We start from the raw sequence: 16,260 nt of genomic DNA, 5'->3' as shown, positions 1-16,260 counted from the left end.
TAAGAGTAGGTACAATAAACAACACTTTCAGAATTTAAATACTTTTTCCGATGAGAAGATGAATTTTTCAACCCTTACAGACCAACCCATCATCATCATCATTTCTTTGTCGCCATTACATGCTGTATTTCACCTGTCATTGGAAGTCATTTAACCTATAAGTTACTATTGTTTGTATTTTATTAAATGTGTGAGATGATATTCTGTTGGTGAATCGAAATAAATAAATAAATAAATAAACCCCTTTTAGGCCATTCCCCTTTGTAAATGTGTATCTCGAACAAAACCACTATACCAGTGTTTTTTAAATTTCTGGTGCTTCTTCTGGTCGCCAGAGGCTGAGAGGACTATTTCAGTAAAAAAAAGTAATAAAGATTAAAAACAAAGAAGGAACAAAAGAACCTTAAAACTTTTTTATTAGGTTTATTAGGTCGCAAAATACTTTTTAATACCACACATAAAAAAAAAACGGTTGAAAAACACTGCATTATACCATGGAGTAGTTATATTATATAATCCATGCTTCGGCTGGGCATGTGAAAAGTGCGCCTGAATTCTGGTCTGTCTTGGGTCCCTCTGGGTTAGGAGAGTAGGGAACCGCGGAGCAGAACAGACAGGGCCGTCTCAAGCCCATGTGGCGCCCGTGTGCAAATATTATCCTAGCGCCCCTTGCAAGCGCGCGGTCAAAATCAAATGAGTACCAGTGACGGTCCCAGTCAAACTTTCAGTTGGTGCGAAAACCAAGCGGCGCCCTTCTAAATAAAAAATAGAAGGGCGTCACTTTTGGTTCAGCCAATCGGCAAACGGCCAAGCATGAGTCGGACTCGCGCACGAAGGGTTAAAGCAAAGATAGGCAAAAAACTATTAATCTGAGAATTTCAAATCTCTAGCATAGAGATTATAATGAATGCCATCTAAGACCTGTCTATGACCAGAATAAATATGAGGTGAGCCCATATTAAAGTTAATATTCCGCTAGGTATATTAACTTTATGGGTGAGCCGTAAGCCCGTCAACTACCAAAAAGTTAATACTTTTAACTTTTTTGAAGACCAGACCACTAGTCACAGTCGAAAAGACGTAGGCCATGTTTTTCTATGCAAATTGAAATGCAGTGCTTGGGTTTGGTCCTTGATTCTGAATGAATTTTTAATAACCCTCATTTTCGTCGATTGGCATTAAAACTAAAGAAGATGGCAATGGCCCTGAATTGCCTTCTGCCAAAATCTGTGGTTTATGGCCCACCTGCAGATGGCTTTATACAGGGGTTCTGCAGTCCTGTTTGGGCGGAACACATAAGCGCCCGGAATAGACAGCAGCTCAGAAGCCCGAAGCATGCGTTAGCGCTGCGGATACTACGCTGCTATCGAACCGTTAGCTGGCGAAGCAGCGTTGGCGCTGACAAAGTCCCCTTCGTGGGGTTTGGAGGCTCGCGTGTTGTCGGAGGGTGTATCAACACACAGCCGAGTTTAAAAAGCGAGGAGAGCGGGTGCTACCAGACCTGGCAACCTGATGGTGCCACCAGGCGCATGTCATTACAATACGCACCTGGCAAGACCAGATGGCGTCCCCAAATTCCGGCCGCCGAACTGTGAAAGCGATCCTTCGATCGATTCAAGGGGCGCCCGTACCTTCGGCCATTACCTGGACCATATGGACAGGAGGAAACCGTCGCCTAGGTGCTACCACAGCCTGAGAAAGACGATGCAGCGCAGCATACGCTCATTGAATGCTCTGCTTGGGCTGAGCAACGGGCTGAGTTTTGCGCCGTCCTTGGATTGGACCTTACTACTTATTAGGAGGTAGTAGCTTATATCCTCTGCGAAACTTATGTCGTAAACGGAGGCTGCATAGTAAGCGGAAAGCAAATTAATACGCAGATCCTATGAGAAGGAGGCACGGAGGGCGTAGGCTGCACGGCGCCCGGTGCGACTGCTAGAGCGCCGTCAAGTGTACATTTGTTTGTAATCTTGTGGTTTAGCGGCAAAAACGTGCTTACAAGGACGCATATTATATATAGATCCAGTCTGACGTAAGCCGCGCGGCTCTCATTTTGGCGCCCATCTTGAGGAACAATATAATCTTCATTTATGTATTTTAAGGTTCATTAATTCACGTTGAAAAATAAAGCTTATCCCCCTTACTAATAAACGCTGTATAAGCTTTGAATAGTTATACAGTGTTTTGTCTTCTTCAATCCAATTAAAAATGTCACTTGTGTGACAGGAACAAAACACTGTGTAACTTTTCAAAGCTTATACAACGTTTATTAGTAAGGGCTACCCCCTTTGTATAATTTATATTGCATTATTATTTTTAACAAAAAATTAAAACCGACTTCCAAGGTAAAAACAATAACAATATGAACTAAAAAGTATTAAATATCTCTTACTCTATAATCGTGCCTTTTTCAGAATTCGTCTAAATCTCAACTATTTCTGTACATACTACATACGATAAAATTAGCTGGTACCGACTTCAAATAATGAATATTTGAAGTCGGTACCAGCTAATTTTATCGTGAGTTCAGTCAATGTCAGAATATCTGAAGCTTTTAGGACTGGTACCGACTTCAAAGTAATGAAGACTGTAGTATGTACAGAAATAGTTGAGATTTAGACGAATTCTGAAAAAGGCACGATTATAGAGTAAGAGTTATTTAATACTTTTTAGTTCATATTTTTTTTACTACTACTACATTATTGTTTTTACCTTGGAAGTCGGTTTTAACTTTTTGTTAAAAATAATAATTTCACTCTTTTTAGTTATTTATGCGTAAATAACCACTACGAATGTTAACTATTCACATTATGTTACTGTAAGCGAAATTGTGGTAAATGCTTGAAGTTATCTAAGCAATGCTGCAATTTAAAAACTTTTATCTTTAAAGGTTCAAGAGTTCTGTTCAGTGCCTTTGGACCAAGAGACACCTTTGTATGAACTTTCTCTTATTCGTAACATATGTTTAAGTTACTAGAAACAACATTTAAATAGACTATGAGTCTTTTGATAAATTTCAAGGATTTCCCTCGATTGCTCATAGATCCCATCATCAGCTCACCACTTTCGTAATTATTATACAAAATCAAGATTATGCCCTATACAACAACACAAGAATTTTGAAAATCGGTCCACAAACAGCGAAATAATCATCAAAAACATCTGCTTCGATGCAAAATATCACGAAAAGCATCAATAATTGGGTCATAATGTGATGACCCATGCCATAGTTATGATTTTGATGATGATGATCAAATAAATTTATGTGTTGGCTTATGCTTTCAGTTGTTTAAACAACGCCGAAATCCCCGAACCTGTATCTATAAGGATTCAAAAGTTCTGTTGGGTACCTTCGGATCCAGGGTATAACCTGATGCGAAATCTTACTTTTTGGTAGGATTTACCTCGAATGCTTCAGAAAAAATTGAAATCACTATATGTTTCCATACAAATTTCAATGAGTCTCCTCGATTCCTCCAGGATCCCATCATCAGATCACCACTTTTGTGAACATGGTACCAAATTCGAGTTAAACCCTATACAACACAAAAATCATTTTGAAAATCGTATCACAAACGGCTGAGTTATCGTTGAACATACAAAAAAAAAGATACATACAGCCGAACACGTATAACCTCCTTCTTTTTGGAAGTCGGTAAAAAGCAGAGCCGCTCGTGGTGCGCCTTGCTTTGCTGTAATACGACAAATGCTACACAAAATGTATGCAAACTGGAGTTCTTTTTATGTTGGTCATTAAAAAATAAAAAGTGGCGGCCGGCCAACGCGGGCACGCGCCCAGTGGTGCTCCCTTGCGAGCGGCGCTCGGCGCACACCCTGCACCTAGGGGAAAGACGCCCCTGCGTATAAAGGGGCCAATGTCACCGAGATATTGCCTTAACGTCAGTGGCCTCAGTTCTTCATAGTTTTCAGTGCCAGAGATCCGATTACGGAGAAGTTCAATGTATTGTCTGTCCACAGTCCAGCTCAACTTCGGAAAACGCCGAAAATCTTGTCCTTAACTTCTGTGCCGAAACTCTTAAGCAAAGCGTGCCCACTGTAACTTTATATAGGGCTTAACTGCAAAAATTCTATAGATTTTACCCGTGAGGTTAAGCCATTTTCGTACATTCCATTTTCCAATGATCATAAGGTGAAAAGTTCTCCAAAAGAAAGATTAGAGCTTCTTATTGATAGATAATAATAATTTAGAATGTATTTTTATTTTGAAATATGTTTATATTTCTATATTTTTTTTTTACTTTAGGTGCGAATTTAATATAGCATAATATCAAAAATAATTCGGGCATTTTTCAATATACTTACCGTACATTGCAAGTTGAAACATATTGAATTAAATGAAAAAAAAATAGAGGCAGAGTACACGCTGCGCGGCGGGCGCCGCGCGCCGGCCGGTCCCCGGCCGCCGCTGTTGCTGGTACAGCGCGCGCGCACTGCTGCAGCCTGCAGCGGCGGCACAGAATATATATTAGTAGTACCACTACTCTGTGGTAGTACCAGCGGCGGGCGTTGCGAGCGCTCAACAATCTGTCTTCTTTACAATAATAATGTAAAGACAGATTGTTGAGCGCTCGCAATATAAGGCATCCATTACACTCTCATGCAAGCGACAGTCAATTCCGTCAATCATGAATTATTTTTGACTGATGGTGACTGATAGACTTACGAATGGTATTAGACGGTCACTCAATTCTCTTCAGTTTTATGTCAGTCAAAGCCAAAATTTTCAAAGGGTATACCTTTGAAAATTTTGGCTTTCTAATTTTTTTCCTATTTTGTCAGATGTGACAACACTCACTCAAAATTCGTGACTGATGGTTGCATGAAGCAAAAATCAAGATATCCAGATTTTCGTCAATCAACTTTATGCAACCGTCTGTCATGCTCTTACAAGGTAGGTTATCCATCAGTTACAGCCATTACTGTGGTAAAACTGACAGCAAAACCTATCGTGTAATGGATGCCTTATGTTGATCTGTTCTCGTGTTCACTGACTGAATTTACTAGAGCCGCATTTTGCTTTTTGTCATAATTATATTTATATTTAATTATACATATATTGTTTGATGTTTTAAGTTTTTGGTTGTTATATTAGTACTTATTAAGTTTTTTAAGTTCCTAGATAATAGATATAATATGTGTTCAATAAAAAAAAAACTCTACATGTAGAGTCTGTCCTAGTAGTCTAGCAAACTCATAAAGTAATTAAAACAATCGCCTTTAATATAAAGATCCACTTATAAACTCGAGTTAAGCGCCAGCGAGAGTGTTAAATCATAAATAATCAAGCGATGTAAATACAGGCACAAGTGCGTGATGTAATAATATTATACAATGAAAACGAGAGTTGCATCGACGTCGCGCGAAAATGTTCTCTATGCAGTCAGTTCCATTCAGCTGTGGCGGCCGTGACAGTGCGCGGCGGCGGGCGACGGCGGGTGACGGCGGGTGGCGGCGCGGGGGCGGGGTATCGCAAAACTGGGTCGCTCGCGATGTACTGTCAAGTTCAAGGCCACGCCGAAGGGGAGGGGGCTTCCGATCGTCCCTAGATGGCGTTGTTATATTCGAAAATTTCACGAGGGGGGGCCGGGGGACGTGCGGGGAGTAAGCGGGAGCGAATTTTTCGGTGCAACATACGACACGACGCTGCACTCGTGTGTCGAACGTCGCGACGCGTAGAACGCTTTCGTTGTACGGATCGCCGAATATCGAGTTGTAACAAATAATAGGTCATAATGGACTGGATGGAGATGGAGGATGTGGTACGTACTTTTTAGATTTTTTGACCTCAATTTTTTAAAAATTCGAAGGCATTAAAAATTCAAAATTACCGGTGTTTATAACATGACCTACGGTAACGTTGGACATGTTAGACGCGCCGTAGTTTATTCTTTTGAAATTTAAATTCACAGCGTATAAAAAAAAAACAGTGCATGAATTATGAATTGTTATAAGAACTGGTTTCTAAATCATCAACGTTTATATATTTAGTTAATCAAATAAAATATACCGTATTGTGATTAAAAAATCTAGACTCAAATCTCTCATCTAGCGGGCGGGGGTTTATAAGTGGTTAACAATCGTCCCCAATTCTTTAGACCAAAAATTGGCATCGTTTTATTCCTGTGCGCTATTCTGTCTGTAGCTTTGCGGAAGTTTATTTAAATAGCCTTCAGTGTTTGTAAAAAAGTGAATAAAAATGCAGGTCTGTTAGATATTTGTTCTGTTGTGAGTTTGATATTAAAGTTGTGGTGTATATGTTGAATTAGGCAGTGTTTAGGCGTCACACGTGCGAAACGCACAAGACGTTCCTGACCTACCTCAACGCGTTATCGATCGGCGGCCGCCGTCTAACGCTAAATGCCTATTGCCTAACGTTTTTTGTCCATCCAGTGTTTTTCTAGTTTCTTCGTAGACTTTTTCCGTTATATTCGCTTCGAATATTAGTATTGCTTTAAACGGATTTTCTACATTGTTTACACCGAGTGTATAAATATGTTTAATTGCATTGTTCAAGGCTGTCGTTGTGGGTTTAATAAAATTTTATCTTTTATATTTTTATTTCGTATACAATACGAGAAAATCGTAGTATTTAATTTATTTCATTTACCGTTAATTAGCATTTCTTGATCACGAAGACATTCAAGATTTGTCAACAAATTTAGTTAAAACTATGGTCAGTTTAGCACTCTACTCGCATAGATCGAGTCATCCTAATATTGGACCTGGGAGTATGAAAAATCCGGCTATAACTTACTTCATGTTTTAAAGTTTTCCTTGTAATAATTTTTAAAATAAATTCTCCATATTATTTTATTCCTCACTGTATTGCATTTGCCGAATTTAATTGTGCAAGTGCATAATTGAGAATGATCTAATAGGTTTATTGCAGGATGTAATTACTTATTGGTATTTATGTCATTCTTGTTAGTAACCGCATTGTGGAAATTTTGATATAATTTTAAGCTATTATCTATTTTAATTTTTTCTCTCATTCCATGAGCATCAGTTACTGAATTTCCGCCGTTTGCATTAAAAAAATCCCCACGACTCATAAAATATCCTATCAGGTACCAAGCGCACCGAAATACAGCAAAGTTTACTTTTCAGTATCTAATCTGGTCGTATGCATGTGGTGATAATATTATATAGGTCGGCCTTGACTGCATCTTTATCTCCCACACACGCATATTCATTTTAATATCCTTTATAATATTATTCAAGATTTGTTCTTCGTTTATAATGTTTTCTACTATCATCAACATGATTCCATTTCACAAATTGTTTCGCTTCTAGTTTCGATGTTTTCAAAATATGTTCTCTACTTTGATTTGTCCCTAAGTTCTTTTATTCTTTGCTTTCTTAAACAAACAAAATATAAGTTCAGGTTGTCAATTAATACGTTTTCTATTTTGTAATACATAGTACTGAACTACTGACCTGATGGAGTTCGGTTAAATCTAGGGCTATAATTGTTGCCAGGCAGTAACTGTTTGGTGGCCAACTTATATACAGTTCCCTATTTATTCCGTTTTATGAATTTATATGTTTCCAATATCAACTAAAATAATGACTGTATTACGACTTCATTACGATTTCAACAACTTTACTATTTTCTTGCGAACTGATAGAAATCTATATTCAATGTTATAATATTTTATTATTATTATTTTTAGTGATCAGTGATCACGATTTATTTTATTATTCTATGATTATTAACTGAAGTTGGAAAAATGGTAGGTACTCGTACTTACCTACTATCTTTCCAACTTAAGTTATCCTGCAGGTTTTGTATGCCCTCAATAGTAATGTGAAAGATTTTAGAGATTTCTTTTGTCAATTTGTCACTTTGTTTATTCTACCGTAGAAAGAAACTATTTCTATGGTGGTCATGCTAAGCAGGATTGACAGTCTATAAACAGACTGTCAATCCTGCAAGGATTGGCTGTCTATATACTGCCATAGAGGAATAAATATACTGCTTAGGTTTTGATATTGATTATTGATGTGTGTATTATAAACGCACTAGCGATATTTGTGTCAATTAGGTCATGTAGCATTTTATGGTCATGGTCAGTATGCTTAGATAAGTATAAATTGCTTGTTAGTCTTCCGCGTTTGTTTCTATTTTATGTATATCTTGCACTATACTGTGTTGCTTAATATTATTAGGAATAGGTACTATTCTTTACTGTTCTAGCCAAATGTACTTTCAAAGTTATTCAATATTCCATTTTTAATGAAATCGCTACTGGATATTGTTATGTTTGATGAAGACACTGCCTAGATTTCCTGATTTTAGGTTCAGGTTATCAACAGGTTCTTAATGTTGCTAATTCAGATTTGGGTTTATTCTGTCTAGACATTTTACGAAATCAAAATGTACCTACGTTTCCTGATTGCTCGATTTGCTTGAGGTTTGCATCGATTGAATTCGATTAAAATTAGTGTCAATAACAATAATGTGTCATTTGAAAATGTAAACTCGACGATGAATGATTTAGAGCTCAAGACTCGAACTCAGACAAATCCGGATAATTTGGTTACCATAATATAGGCGTCCATTACACGGTAGGTTTTGTTGTCAGTTTTACCACAGTCACGGCTTTGACTGATGGATAACCTACCGTGTAAGAGCGTGACTGACGGTTGCATGAAGTTGATTGACGAAAATCTGGTTATTTTGATTTTTGCTTCATGCAACCATCAGTCACGAATTTTGAGTGAGTTTTGTCACATCTGACAAAATAATTCGAAAAAAATTAGAAATGTATAATGGATGTACCGTATAATGGATGCCTTAGACAAACCCGGATAATTTGGTTACCAAAATATACTAATTTGGACTTTTGATTCCTATTTTACAGTGCCACTTGCGTTAATTCTTCTATTGGCTGTTCCGATCGATTAGTTAACTTAGTACATATCTTTTGAGTTTTGACCTATAGATAACTAACAAGTATACCTACTACAAAGTAACAGTATTATCAATTATTATATTTGCAATTTAATAATATAAAATGTAGTTATTGTAATAAATAATAATGTGTCGAAGAAATTATATTACTATTATCAATTATGATATAACTAGATGACGCCCGCAACTCCGTTGCGCCAAAATTCGTTTATCGTGCGGGAACCGTACATTTTTCCGGGACAAAAGTATCCCCTATGTCCTTTCCCGGGACTCAAAGTATCTCAATGCCAAATTTCAGAAAATTCGCTTCAGCGGTTTGGGCGTGAAGAGGACAGAGAGACAGACAGACAGACAGACACACTTTCGCATTTATAATATTAGTATGGATGTTTTTTTTACGATTCTTGAAAGCAAAAGCTTACAAAATATTAATTTTAACTATATAGTAACTAATGACGGTTCAAAATCATAAAAGTTCTAGGTACAGTTTTTGTTGCGTGATATTAGCAGCTCACGTAATACTGTACACATCGACGGCTGACTCACACTTTGATAATATTCACAACGGGCAACCAAATAAATTAAATCTAAAAAGAACACAAGTATCCTTCAGTAAAGATGTAATTACATGGTTCATGCAACTATTATGTTCTCGGAACGCTTGGAAACCATTAATGTTTGGATATTGTGGATATAAATCAAGGTCTGCTAGTCGCAGTTTAGCTCGCACCGGTTGATAAAAAATGGCGGGCCGCGATACCAGACCCAAATTATACAGTAATTATAGTCAGATCACAACCGTGTACCACTAGGTCCACTAGACTGTGAAGCAATCACGACTATATTGAATCTATTGTTGTCCAACGGTAGTTTTTAGGGTTCCGTAGCCAAATGGCAAAAAACGGAACCCTTATAGATTCGTCATGTCTGTCTGTCTGTCTGTCCGTATGTCACAGCCGCTTTTCTCCGAAACTATAAGAGCTATACTATTGAAACTTGGTAAGTAGATGTAATATGTGCACCGCAATCAGATTTTGATACAAAAATGGAAAAAATATTAAAAATTTTAGGGGTCCGCATAGGTACAATTGAAACAAAAAAAATTTTTTTTCATCTAACCTATGGGTGTGGAGTATCTATGAATAGGTCTTCAAAAATCATAATATTGAGGTTTCTATATATCATTTTTTTCTAACCTGAATAGTTTGCGAGAGAGACTCTTCCAAAGTGGTAAAATGTGTGTCCCCCCCTCTAACTTCTAAAGTAGGGGCATGATAGTTAAAAAAATATGTGATGTGAAGAGTCCAACTCGCACTTGGCCGGTTTTTTTATAAATATTTTGATGAATAATATTTTAGACTAGCTGTTGCCCGCGACTTCGTCCGCGTCAACATAGTATAATAACAAAGATGGATAGTCCGCTAACAAATATGAAAATAGTAAAATATAATATATAATGTAAAAAATATAACCTCCTCCTTTTTGGAAGTCGGTTAAGAAGTAGCCTAAGTTACACCTTACTACATCAGCTATCTACCAAAAAAAGTCCAGGCAAAATAGCTCCAGCCGTTTCAGAGATTAGCCGGAACAAACAGACAGACAGACAAACAGACATACAGACAAAATTTTTAAAAAATGTTGTTTTGGTGTATGTATCGTATATAGATTCATATGCATGTAGTAAAAAACGGTTCTTTCAATATTACAAACAGACACTCCAATTTTATTTATATGTTTTATGTTTTATATGTATAGATGTATAGATGTATAAATGTATAGATGAGAGAAAAGTTTTCGACAGTAGGTAAGTAATTAATAGCTTAATAAATAGATTAAACTTCCTTGCATCACAAAGACCTTGGCGAAAGAGGACCGATGCCTTAGGGCTTAGACCTAGACCGATTGCTTCACAGGCATTAAATTATTTCGAAATAGATTGGTCCGTAGACGTAACGTAGAATCTAGATGTACTAGGTATCATAAGTGTTTGTATCATTGGAAATGTGTAGCTGAGACAGCGATAGCTTCGCCGAATTTGTAATTGACAGTGGATGAGGGGAGGTGGGAGTGCGGGAGATTTGGCAGTTGGCCTTGACAATGAACCGGCGGCGCACACAGACGCGGCTCACACATACAATCACAACTCACACGCACACGCTCGCACAGCCTATAGAAGACCTCTCCCACACAATTAATGTTGACGTAGGGTTGGGTTGTGCGTGTATTTTAGGAACGCTAACGCTAGTCTGGAATAAATTATTCTTTGTCAGGCCTACATTATTGTCTTTCTAAATTCTATCTCTTAAATTAACAGACATGAAACGTGAATTTAACAGACGATCGAAAAGTATGGTGTACCTCAAGGATCCGTGAATGGCTCTCTCGTTTTTAATTTAACTCATGTTTTTTCATTATCTTTTATCGGGGAAGTTTTAAATAATACAATTTGTCAACGCGAATACATTGATGTAGGTAATGTTTCCAGTAAATATAATAAAAGTTAGGGGCTATACTTACATTATGGTAAGTAAATGTATTTATCGGTTACATAACAGTTATTTTTAGAGTTGCTAATATTTAACAAGACCCCAATTTGTAGTGCAGAAATGTTGCTCAATATATACTTGGAAATATCGTAGGCGGGCATTTAATAGACTTCTAGGCACAAAAAGAACTCAAACTGTAGGTATATACATTGTATAAGAATTAAGAATAGACTTGAACGAAATTAATAACAAGTCTTACCTACTTACCGAATATTTTTATTTCAATATTACCTAACTGTCTTGTTTCGTTACGTTACGATATAATATTTTGTATAATATTTCGATCTATTTTTTTCGGTTCAAAATCTGATAAAACAAAAAAAAAAAAACGAAGATTTCCTCGTATCGTACATAAACTCTAAATCAGTTTTAATTAGGGAGTTAAACTTTTAATTACATTTTTAAACTTTTTGAAACATTTGCATCTTAAGAGGGTACCCACGCTAGCACTGTTTTTCTATACAAACGTATTCCCCAATTTACTCCCTAGACGATGCGTCTAGACAAAATATGATTTTTTATGCAATATTGGGATCTGTTAAAGCTATATATATAGCTATATAGGTATACGTTCGATTTTTTCTAAATTTACTAATAAATAAAAAAAATATGACCTTAAAAATTGCAAAAATGAATGCCCCGTACCCCGCCACTCCACCGATCATAAAACAAATTTAAAAGATCTTATAAGATAAAATAAAAACGTAGCAGGCATATAGGTACTCACTCTTCCTGAAGATATTAAAAAAAATAAGATAGGCTCTATTTTGATGGAGGAATCAGAGGACTACGTTACCTCGATTTACTTTATCTGTCTTTACGTGGGTCACACTGAAAGTGTTTAGAACTAGCTAGTTAGAAACATTACTAATGAAAACTTTTTTTTAATTACAATTTTAGAACTCTTTGGTAACATAATCTGGTATATTACATTTATTTGTCATTTGTTTTGGTGAATTGGCGGCAAATCTAAAACTCTTGTTACACGTGAAAATGAACTTAACGCGAGAAAAATTTCAGTGAATGATTTTTTATGACTTTCGTTGTGGGCTTACTCAATAACAAAGCTTTGATAGGCTGCTATTACCATTTCATAATGAAGCCCCATCTCGTGTCACTATTTACAATTGGTTTAACGAGTTTAAACGTGGACGTAGCAATCTCACTGATGATCCGCGTGAGGGACGTCCTTTAACAGCGACTACTGAAGTTAACATTAGTGCTGTGCGACGCATGATAGAGGGAGATAAAAGAGTGACCTACCAGCAGATACGGGCAAGCCTAGGCATGCGAGTCAAGTTCAACAAATATTACATGAACATTTAGGCGTCAGGAAGCTTTGTACCAGATGCATTCCCCATACTTTAATCTACGACCAGAAACGCCTTCGCATGGACTGGTGTCGCCAAATGTTAGATAAGTTCAACGGCGGTGACTCAAATGCTGTATTTGACAACCTCACTGGTGATGAAAGCTGGATATATTGCTTCGAACCCGAAACCAAAAGACAATCAGCTCAAGGGGTGTTTCCTTTCGAGGTTTGGCCAACTAAGGTAAAGAAAGGAAGAAGTCAAGGCAAAAAGATGATTGCCTCATTATTTGGTCGGAAATGTAATTTTGCGACGGTTGTGCTAGAAGATGAAAGTATCTCAATCGCTGTGTGCCTGTCGTCTTGGAAATATTTCGACAGCAGCGCCCTCGAAGCAGGACACTCCTTCACCACAACAATGCTTCAGCGCACTCCGCGAGACGGACTGTTGAATATTTGACTATGGCACGTGTTGAGATATTGAGTCATACGCCATATAGTTCTGACCTGGCGCCCTGCGGCTTTAATTTATTCCCAAGAAATAAAGATAAAATTCGAGGTACTCGCTTTACGAGCCCTGAAGATGAGATGAAAGCGTACGAAAATGCCACAGAAGAGGCATAAGGAAGACTGGGCCCATTGCTTTTTTCGGTGATTCCATCGAATGTGACGATGTGCAGAGAGGAACGGAGATTACTTCTAAAAACAATAAAAGTATTGGCAACTTTCTACATTAAGCCGTTTTTCATTTTCTAAACATTTTCAGTGTCACCTAGGTATCACAATGCACGTGCCGGCGCAGGGTGAAGCGTGATGGCAATAGTTTCTTCGTTTAAGGATGTATATAACATTTATAAATTCATAGATTCTGACCTAAATTCGAAATATATATAGTAGAATAAAACATCCTGCATCGATTGATACAAAAAAATCAATACCTTACCGACAAGTTACGTGAAATAATTCATTTTAATGTTTCCATTTATCATACGTAATGTTTGCTGGAAGTGTTAAAATTTTTGAGAAATCGTCAGAATTGGGAACTTTGTATCAAAGATAAACAGCTAAAAAAACTGCTTATTAATTTTTTTGTACGATTTGCGATTTTTTAAGCCCAAAAAAAGTGGGTTCACCGGTAATTCTGAGGAAATATTTCAAATTGAAATTTATGAAAATTATCCTTCGAAGGGTGCGACAAGACTTTATATGAACTTGAGCGGGGGCGCTGCTGGTAAAGAAGAACTGACAAATATGTCGTTTTTGTATGTGCCAGCGTTAGTTCCTTTTTTCGTCACCTGCATTTCAAGCTTTGCCGAGCTTTCTTGGCCGCCATTTGCGGTAGTCAAATTACAACAAATTTTTTTTCAATAAAAATTAAATATCGAATAGTTCCTTAAAAATCTATTATAAAAAATCATTATAATTCATAATAAGTGTCTGGGTGTCCAATTTTGTACATATATAGTACTTTCATAATTTAATTGGATGTAGTACGGAATTTGACCTTATATACATTATACATCCTTAAATTCTACTGCACCCGCGTTCCCTCTTATAAGCGTTTAGATTTTTTCTCTACATTCGCACACTTTACCTTAATGAAAAACTTCGGCTTGCGTCAGGTTTTATCACAATGTGATAACGTGCTCGATGCCAAAATATAGGCGGGAGAACTGACTGTGCCTGTTATAAAAATTGGAGCTCGACACAAATGAGGATTTATTCCAACTACCGCCTACACCTCTACCCCTCTATCTTATAAACAAATCGGTTTCAAGAAATAACCGTAATTACTAGGCGACGCAGGTCCCGCCAAGTCGTCGCCGCAAATATTTAGGTAAATCTATACTAATAATATTATGTATTATAAAGCTGAAGAGTTCGTTTGTTTCTTTGACCGCGCTAATCTCAGGAACTACTGGTCCGATTTAAAAAATTCTTTCAGTGTTTGATAGCCCATTTATCGAGGAAGGCTATATAGTATACATAATATATATTATCATTTATCACGCTAAGACCAATAGGAGCAAATATACAGAAGAAAATGTGAAAAAAAGTGGGAATATATTTTAAAGATGCTTATCTCACGAACTACTGGAGCAATTTTATGTTATTTGGCACATATATAGAATAGACCACGTGTGACGTGAGACATATAGGCTATTTATTTGCGGGAAATGTACGGTTTTCGTGAAATTCCTAATTTACGCTGGCGAAGCCGCACCGAACGTCTATTATAGTAAATATTTTGAAAGCGTTTACACCATGTTCTTAGTTACTGAATTTTGCTACTTAGAAAACTTACCGAGTGTTTTCATAAGTAATAACTTGCTCACATTTGAGTGTAAGAGCAATGATTTGTACATTTGATGCATCATTTTTGCCTTTTGCATAAAATTATAATGTTCATAAAACGGGAATATAATATTATAATATTATGTTATAGTTTTTTAATGTTAACATTATCCGTCCCGCGCACCATTTACGTTCGGCCAATGACAGCGAGCGTCGTTTGGCACCGCTTCAGAGAGTGCATCGAGGTGCATTCATTCGTCGCGTTGCATTGAGAAGGTACCGAGCGTAGGGCGATCATTCGTCGAGTTGCAGCGAGAAGTACCGAGTGTAGGGCCGCCATTCGCCGCGGCGTCGGGGAAGGGACCAATGTGAAGTGCGCGCACGTGCGCTCGTGGGAGGCGCCGCAGGGTGGGGGTACGCACCGTGCGTACGCGCAGTGCGTAGTCGACGCGTCGCGCCGTTGACTCCTTAAACAAATAACCTTTATTCCATTGCACTGAAAGCGTTGGAGCGGTCAACGCGCTCGGAAAATTATATGGGAAACTCTTTGCTGTGTAAAATGTGTTTTTGCAATATGAAAATGTTTTTCGCCCGTTTGTGTCAGTGCTCTTTCTCTGTAAGTAGACGTTGAGTTACGCGACGATTTTATAATATTTTATATTACCTTTTTAAGGACTTACGCATAAACGTATTGTACATGCTGTTTAAAGTATTGTTTAAACTCTTGATATAAATAGAGCATTTTGATTGCATATCGTTTATCAATCTTAGGTAGATTGATAGTTGATGATTTCGTAAGGCCTTTAAGCCGTATCAATGTTCTAATTAACTTGTCCTTTCTGCAGCGGCGTTCGTAACGTAGTTATATTCGCTAGGATAACTAATGATATTTCCAGTTACATAACCTCTTAGCCAATTAACTGAAAACTAAGTGCGATCAAACTTTTTTGTATAAAAAAGTTATTTTACTGATGAACTTTTAATGATATGCCTTGCCATATTATCATTAAAAGTTTTTCAGGATTAATTTAAAAAATAAACCAATGTCTGACTAACGAGGCCAAGAATCGATGTTGATTAAGTTGTACCTCAAAATATAATTTATTGCATCTACCTAATTGTTAGTAAAGTACCCTATACTTACTCGAGTTAATAATATATTTTTAATATAGGAT

The 16,260-nt window shown here is 37.1% G+C and overlaps 1 protein-coding gene across 3 annotated transcripts in view; it reads left to right on the top strand.

Annotated features, from left to right (window-relative positions):
• LOC121725901 (steroid hormone receptor ERR1-like) overlaps window positions 1-16,260 on the top strand; it is a 50,051-nt gene that overhangs the window by 7,618 nt on the left and 26,173 nt on the right. Inside the window, exon 1 of one of the 3 annotated variants that reach the window (XM_042113075.1) lies at window positions 5,650-5,780. The exons of 1 other annotated variant lie outside the window; for it this stretch is intronic. In XM_042113075.1, coding sequence (XP_041969009.1) covers window positions 5,754-5,780 — 27 coding nt within the window. In that variant the 5' untranslated portion in view covers window positions 5,650-5,753. Of the gene's footprint in view, window positions 1-5,649; window positions 5,781-15,629; window positions 15,702-16,260 lie in introns of those variants that run through there. One more of the 3 variants, XM_042113074.1, reaches the window with a different exon arrangement.

This window comes from Aricia agestis, chromosome 4, assembly GCF_905147365.1.
Source record: "Aricia agestis chromosome 4, ilAriAges1.1, whole genome shotgun sequence".
In the NCBI taxonomy this organism is placed as follows: Eukaryota; Metazoa; Arthropoda; class Insecta; order Lepidoptera; family Lycaenidae; genus Aricia; species Aricia agestis.
Note: the sequence above shows the minus strand (reverse complement) of the source record. Positions and strands in the feature narration are given on the sequence as shown.